Here is a 7,819-nt window from a genome sequence, read left to right as displayed (position 1 = left end):
GTCTTTTTTTCTGACTAAGACTAGTGGAGCTGCCCAGGGGCTACAGCTATCCCTGATCACCCCAGCCTCCTTCATGTCTCTAAGCATCCCCTTGGCGTGTTGGTAGTGTGCAGGGGGTACGGGTCGATACCTCTCTTTTATGGGAGGATGGTCTCCCGTGGGGATGTGGTGTTCTACCCCCTTGACTTGCCCGAAGTCTAACGGGTGTTTACTAAACACTCTCTCGTACTCTTGAACCACCCGATAGACTCCCTGTTTCTGATGTGAGGGAGTGGAGTCAGTACCCAAATGTAGTTGCTGACACCAGTCCTCCATTGTTTTCTTAGAGCCGTTACCTTCCTCCGGGTGAGATGGAGGCAAGGGTTCCACAGATTGTATAGCATTTTGGTTAATGGTATATAATTTGGCTAGCGTGGCATACCGGGGCAGGTACACTTCCCTCTTCCCGATATTGATTATGCGAACGGGCACCCTCCCATGGCGTACATTAACCACCCCCCGTGCTGTCAAGATGGTGGGCCTACTGTCTGAGTAAACTGGTTCTACCATTGCCTGGTAATCTCTACCTCTCAGACCAATAGCTGCCCGGCACCAAATCATCATTTCACTTTTTGGGGGCATGGCAATAGGAAAAGGGTCACACATTCTTACGCTACCAATCTCACCGCCGGAGAGTTCCACCTGTTGCCGTCGCATCAGTGCCCGGATCTCTTTCTGGAGCACCCGCTGCTCGCCGGAGCTGGCGTTCTTGGCAACCTGCTGTAAAAGGAAAATCACCTCTGCAAGACAATTTTCAATTACATTAGTTCCTAGAGTTATTTTTGGGTGACTCTCATGTTTGTCAATATCTACAATGATCAGTCCCTGTGCTGCCAGTTCGACTCTACCGATTTTGATGGTCACCTCTTTAAATCCGATCTGTGGCACGGGCTGGCCATTGCTGGCGATGATACTCAAGTCGTCGTCAGGGTAGCGGGTAATATCCGAGTCATTCCAGTACTGCTTAAAGAGCACGTACGGGATGGTGGTGACCTGTGACCCGGTGTCCAGTAGGGCACTCATGGGAATGCCATCCAGTACCACAGGCAAGACTGGACGTCCTCCCACATATCTGTCGCGCCAGTTCGATGGGCCTGGTGATCTTTTTCCTGGGGGTTGGCCCTCTACCCCAGGTTGTGCCCGTTTAAAGAACAGTACCTTGCCATATGTCCGGGTTGATTGCAGCGGCGGCAGATGGGTCGTCCGTCTTCGCTGTATCGGTCACTGGGTCTTCCTCTGGCCGGTGGGGTCCTCCTTGGTCGACGCCACGGGATGTCCTCCGGTCCGGATGCCAGCTGGATCTTCCCTGGGGTGGAAACCTGTAAAGACTGCACAGTTCGGGTTAGCGCAGCAACGCTCTTAGCTAGCTCTTGGACCTGATGGTGTAGGTCTGGAGCCGGGTCATTGTCCAAAGCCTGCGCATCAGCTCCCACAGGCCCTGCCGACAAGGGCACCGCCTCCTGGTGGTAAGTGATAGCTGGGCGCCTGTGGGTCACAACGCCACCCGGTGCCGGTTCTCGGAGCACCCGGATGGCTCTGTCCTTGAACTGTGCAAAGCCCAGATGGGGATCCTGTAAGGTCATCGCCCGCAACTGGGTTCGGTGGGCATTACAATATAGTCCCTCTATAAATTGTTCGGTCAACAGCCTGTCCTCGTTTCCCACTCCATCAGGGTCGGTCTGCTTAATGGCCCTCAGGGCCTCTTGTAGGTTTAGTGCATAGTCCCTTATACTCTCATGCGCTCGCTGCTTGCACCCGTAGAATCTAAGCTTAATCTCGGCTGAGGTGCGGGTATCAAAGGTATCCTTCAGCCGGGTTAGTATCCCTGCGACAGTCTTCCTCCCAGGTGGCCAGGATTTTACTTCCCTTTTGGCTGCCCCGGTTAGTTGGGCCACCAGGATGCTCACTTTTTGCTCTTCTGTGAGGGGGTACACCTGGAAGAGGCTATCCAGCTTTTCTCTAAAGTCATGCAGGGTATGTGACTCCCCTGAGTACTGGGGTAGCCAAGCTGCTCCCGGGATATAGGGCATGGTGAAGGGCATAACTGCAGCAGCGGTGGCGCTGGTGGGGGTTGAGGCAATGAAGCTCTCCTCCGCATCCGACATCTTCCTCCCCCCTAGTGGACCGTGGCCTACCTTGCGATGATCCTGTTCCGTAGGCCGCGGCTCCGCAGTAGATCGTCAGGGTTGAGGACCTTCGTCGCGCTCCGGTGACGTCGGCGTCTGCTGGGCTCCTTCCAGGACCTTACGCAACGTCCGGACGTGAGGCGGGGCTTCAGTTCTCGCGCGCTTTCGGAGTCCACGCCCCTCTTCTTCCCGCGCGGCGTCCTCAAGATGGCGTCCAACGGCGGGAAAACTCCACGGATGGCGGGAAGAAGGCTGAAGATGGCGCCGGATGGCGGGAATCTTCACAGATGGCGGGAAGGAGGCTGAAAATGGCGCCGGATGGCGGGAATCTTCACCGATGGCGGGAAAACTTCACGGATGGTAAGTTTTAAAAGTCTCTTTTTCAGGCACGCAGTACCCGGTGGTTGCGGGCACGGGATCCTGCCGACTACGCCAAAGTTGACGCGCCCCTGGGCCTGCTGTGTCGCGCAGCGTCTCGCGCACGGGGGCTTACCCGGAACCGGATCAGATGAGGGTTGTAGTCTCCGAGTGGCGGGGACCCGGTCCGTGCACAGGGAGTCAAACTCAGTGTGTGGCAGTCTTGATAGGTGTTATTTGAGTGTCGACTACGCCACCCGTTGATTTGCAGCTATGGAGCTGCCGCTGCAGGGCAGACCGCTGAGGCCGGTGTAGAATTGTGCAGCGTGATAGTATAACCCCCAACGGGAGGGGTATGGCCTCAGGGCAGCCGACGTGGAAGATGGGTGTAGCAGGAACCACTCAGAGACGGTGCGGTGTAATTCAGGGTCTTTACTGGTAACAACGATAGACCCTCCCGGAGTACTTGCTAGCGAACGGGGCCTGGTCAGTCCTTGAGCAGATGGGATCTCCCCTGGCCAGGCGGAGTCGTAGGCCTCCCAAACTGACTGTACTCTTCTGGCTACCTTGCTAGAAGCGGATATAAGTAGCCCACGTCCCTGAGTGTGCCGTGTGGTGCTCACCCGTATGGCCGGTGACTCGGGGCCTTCTAATGGCTTCCGCTCCACGATGGCGGTGCTGGTCCCACGCGTGTGACCTTGCCTTCGGGTTTCTGGGCCTGAGGACCTGAAATCCCCTGCCGGTCGGCTTCTGCTGCTGGGTAACAGTTAGTCCCCACAGCCTCGGACGCCGGGTCCGGTAAGAAAGCTTCTCAGTCAGGGCGAGCTCTGCAGCTGCCAGCCCCTGACTCGTAGTAGTATTGCTCCCACTGAGCTTCTGCTGTTTCTTCCTATGACTGTTTCTCGTCTCTACTCTCCTTCACTCCTAACCCTGCCTCAGCCCCGGGTTTATATAGGGGAAGTTCTTCCCCTCCCAAGACTGGGCAGGAGGTGTGGCATGCACAGGATCCCTGACCAAAGGACCTCCCACCTGCTCTCAGACATAACATTACATTACTGTGGGAAACCAGACCCCTGGGGTGCCACATATGTATAAGCTTTGACTGAGCACTCCGCCTCTATGCCACAGGCGGTTTTAATTGCAGCAGGATCTTATTATCCCACACACAAGCAGACTTATGTCTCTTAGAGAGGCGTTCACATTGATAGGGTCCTGGTATTTTGAGAAACGCCTTAACGTGGCTACCAGATACACATGAAATGGCCAATTTATGTGCTAAGATTTCTCATTTATTTCTATTTTCTAGAGCAGTAATGCTATTCGAATTTCATATATTTCATATTCGCATACTTAGCGTTGCAGAGTGCTGCTTTGTTTGTTACTTTCCCAAAGGCAGTCAGAACGTTCCCGTTGTCACTTCCTTTGAAAGGTTGAAAGCTATATTGCCACCTCTGTGTCAGTAACAGAAACTTCCTGCTTACTTACGTGGTCTATGATCTATTGCTTCTGCTGTGAGATAGATGAACAGTGCCTATGTAATGCAATTTAACTATAGAATTCCTACATTTTGACACCAGTATGTTCAGTTTATAAATATTTTACTCAAAAAACCATGATGTGTATATAGCTGCTCAAAACAATAAAAGGAACACTTAAGCATCACAGTATATAACCCCAAGTCGATTAAACTTCAGGGATATCAATCTGTCAAATTAGAAAGCATAAGTTATTGTTAATCAATTAACCAGCTTAGGGGCAAGTAAAAGAGACAACACTGGAGAGGCAACAGCAATGAATGGTTTTGCAGGTGGTATCCATAAACAATTACTCTGTATTTTTTCTTCCTGACTGATTCATCTCTAGTTTTTCATTTTGCTATTGTCCTTTTGATGACTGGTAGCATGAGGTGGTCCCTGCAGCCAAATCAGATTGCAAAGGTAGTCCAGCTTCTCCAGGATGGCACATTTATACATGCCATTGCAAGAAATGTTATGTCTTCCAACATACCTCAAAACCATGGAACAGGTACCGGAACAAAAGACACTGCACAAAGAGAGCTGGACATGGTGATAGAAGGGCATCAACCTACCTGCAAGACCAGTATTTGTTCCTTTGTGCATGGAGGAACAAGAGGAGCCCTGAGAGAGCCCTACAAAATAACTTCCAGCTGGCTATACAAGTGCATGATTCTGAGCAAACTGTCAGAACCAACTCCATAAAGGTGGAATGAAGTCCGAATGTCCAATAGTGGGACCTTTGTTCACTGCCCTATAATTGTCATTCACCAGAGAACAGATTTGGCAGATTCTCCATTGACATTCCATTCTCTTTTCTCTTCACACATGATAACAGGTTTACACTGAGCACACGTGACAGTCGTGAAACAGACTTTAGATACTATACTTAACATTATGCTGCCTGCTACAACATTCAGCGGGCAGTGGATCAGTGAAGGTCTTTCACATGATGGCCAACGCTACCCTGACTGCTATTAGGTACTATGTTGAAATCCTTTGTCAGACCTTACTCCAAGGTAGGGGAGCCTGGATTCCTCCTGGTGCAGGACAATGCCCAGCCTCATGTGGCCAGAGTTTGTAGGCAGTTCTTGGATGACAAAAACATTGGTTCCATTCACTGGCTCTCATGTTGCCTGGACCTGAAGCTAATTGAGAACCTCTGGGACATTACTGTACTTATCAGTCCCATCTACCGTCTTATCACAAGCATGCTCAGACATTTTAGGGAGTGCTTAAAGGCATGGGGCCATACACACACTGAGTCACATTATGACTTGACGTGATTAAATTAGAGCATTAGTTCTTAACCGGGGTTCTATCGAACCCTAGGGGCTCGGTGAGTCGGTCTCAGGGGTTCGGCGGACCCTCCGCCACGGAGGTCAAGACACACCAGACTCATTAAGTAAATTCGTGATGACACGCCCCGCTTGGCCATCACTTGCTGCAGATGATCACGTTACATTAATTGGCCAATCAGTGCTGCGGGGAATTTAGTGTGCTCAGTAATCCATACTATGTCGAGCAAAAAAAGAAAGTGGTCGGACGAATATGTAAAACATGGATTCACATGTATCATGGAACGTGATGGGAGTCAGCGTCCTATCTGCATGATTTGCAATGCCAAGTTGAGCAACTCTAGTCTCGCACCGGCAAAACTGAAGGAACACTTCTTGAAGCTGCATGGAGATGGGGAATACAAGAACACAACGCTTGCTGAATTCAAGGTGAAAAGAGCCAGATTCGATGAAAGGGCCACTCTGCCAGCTCTTGGATTTGTACCCGTGAACAAACCGATCCTCACCGCATCGTACGAAGTTGCTTACCTGATCGCAAAGCAGGGCAAGCCGCACACCATCGGTGAAACACTCATAAAACCAGCAGCGTTAAAGATGGCGAATCTGATACTCGGAACAGAGGCCGAAGGTAAATTATCTCAAATTCCCCTTTCAAATGACACCATCAGTGACAGAATAGAGTGCACGAGTAAAGACATCTTGGCTCAAGTAGTCGCAGATCTAATTTCAAGTCCGGCAAAATTCAGCCTTCAACTTGACGAGACCACAGACGTTTCTAATCTAAGCCAGCTTGCTGTTTTCGTGCGCTATGTGAAAGACAACATGATAAAAGAAGAGTTTTTATTTTGTAAGCCTCTTACAACAACAACTAAGGCAGCCGATGTGAAGAAGCTTGTGGATGACTTCCTCAGAGACAACAATCTTTCATGGGATATGGTTTCTGCAGTTTGTACGGACGGAGCTCCAGTCATGCTGGGAAGAAAGTCTGGTTTTGGTGCGCTAGTAAAAGCCGATGAATCACACATCATTGTTACGCATTGTATTCTGCACAGGCATGCGTTGGCAACAAAAACCTGGCCTCCAAAAATGGCAGAAGTATTAAAAACTGTAGTGGAATGTGTGAACTATGTGCGAAATAGTGTTCTGAGGCACCGCATCTTCAGTGAACTGTGTAAAGAAATAGGCTCTGAATTCGAGGTACTCCTGTACCATTCTAGTGTTCGGTGGTTATCCCGGGGACAGGTGCTGAATCGTGTTTTTGCCATGCGTGTGGAATTAGTCCTGTTTTTGCAAGAGCACCAACATTGTCATGCAGATTGCTTCAAAAATCCTGAGTTCATTCTCATTTTAGCGTACATGGCTGATATATTTGCAGCTCTAAATCATCTCAATCAGCAGATGCAGGGTTGTGGAGTCAACATCATGGAAGCAGAAGAAAACCTGAAGGCTTTTAAAAAAAAACTACCGTTATGGAAATGACGAACAGAGAACAATAACTTCACAAACTTTCCCCTTCTGGACGACTGTGTAAGTAAGATCGAAGATGTGTACCCAATTATTGCTAAGAAAGCCGTGGAATTTTTTATTCCATTTGTTACAACATATCTCTGAGAACAATCCTTTTCGAAGATGCTGGACATAAAAACAAAGAAAAGGAACAGACTTTGCTGTGAAAATGACATGAGAGTAGCACTTGCCAAGGTGAAGCCACGCATATCTGAACTGGTCTCTCAAAAACAACAGCAGAAGTCACACTGATTTGCAGGTATGTAATTTGTTGTGAGTTCATGCACTGTGTTGGTTTTGTTCTTTGATCAAGGTGATGTTCATGCATGGTTCATTTTGTGTACCAGTAAAAAAACATATACCTATGTCTTGAATTTGGAAAAAAATCATATTTGATTTATCACTAAAGAAGGGTTCGGTGAATGTGCATTTGAAACTGGTGGGTTCGGTACCTCAAACAAGGTTAAGAACCACTGAATTAGAGCAAGTTGGATCCATTGTAATTTAAATTTTTGACTTAGATTTTTGGGTTGACTTGGAATGCAGTCCTCAAATGGTTGATGATTTTGGTTTTCATTGACAGTTAATATGTCATTGTGTACTCAATCAATTACACAATGTATATCAGTAAAAATATAAGTTGAATCTTTTGTTAATTGAAATCTGATGTATTTCCTTCAATTTTTTCAGCAGTGATCAGTATGGACAAAAGTATAGGTGCACACCTTTAAATTAATAAATTTATGTTCTTCATTCAGTCTCATTGCCACGGGTATAGAAAATCCAGGCCCTAGCCATGCAGTTTTCTTTTACAAAATTTGTGAAAAGATTGGGTCTTCCTAAAGAGCTCAATGAAACCCATCTTGGTACTGCAATATGGGTGGATGTCATCCCAGCTCCATTGTCTCTGTCATCGGTAAAACCATTACCAATCGCTTTGCACTGAGTGATGTGATTTCTCAGTGCACATAGGCTGCCA

At 48.4% G+C, this 7,819-nt stretch overlaps 1 protein-coding gene across 1 annotated transcript; it reads left to right on the top strand.

Annotated features, from left to right (window-relative positions):
- The first annotated feature begins 5,553 nt into the window (after positions 1-5,553).
- On the top strand, positions 5,554-6,813 carry LOC141262566 (protein FAM200C-like). The gene has a single exon (XM_073676309.1). It carries the CDS (start codon positions 5,554-5,556, stop codon positions 6,811-6,813), a length of 1,260 nt encoding a protein of 419 aa, XP_073532410.1.
- Positions 6,814-7,819: the final 1,006 nt, after the last annotated feature.

Source organism: Phyllobates terribilis, unplaced genomic scaffold, assembly GCF_046119375.1.
Source record: "Phyllobates terribilis strain yellow unplaced genomic scaffold, ASM4611937v1 Scaffold_1__5_contigs__length_1240528914, whole genome shotgun sequence".
NCBI classification, from domain to species: domain Eukaryota; kingdom Metazoa; phylum Chordata; class Amphibia; order Anura; family Dendrobatidae; genus Phyllobates; species Phyllobates terribilis.
Note: the sequence above shows the minus strand (reverse complement) of the source record. Positions and strands in the feature narration are given on the sequence as shown.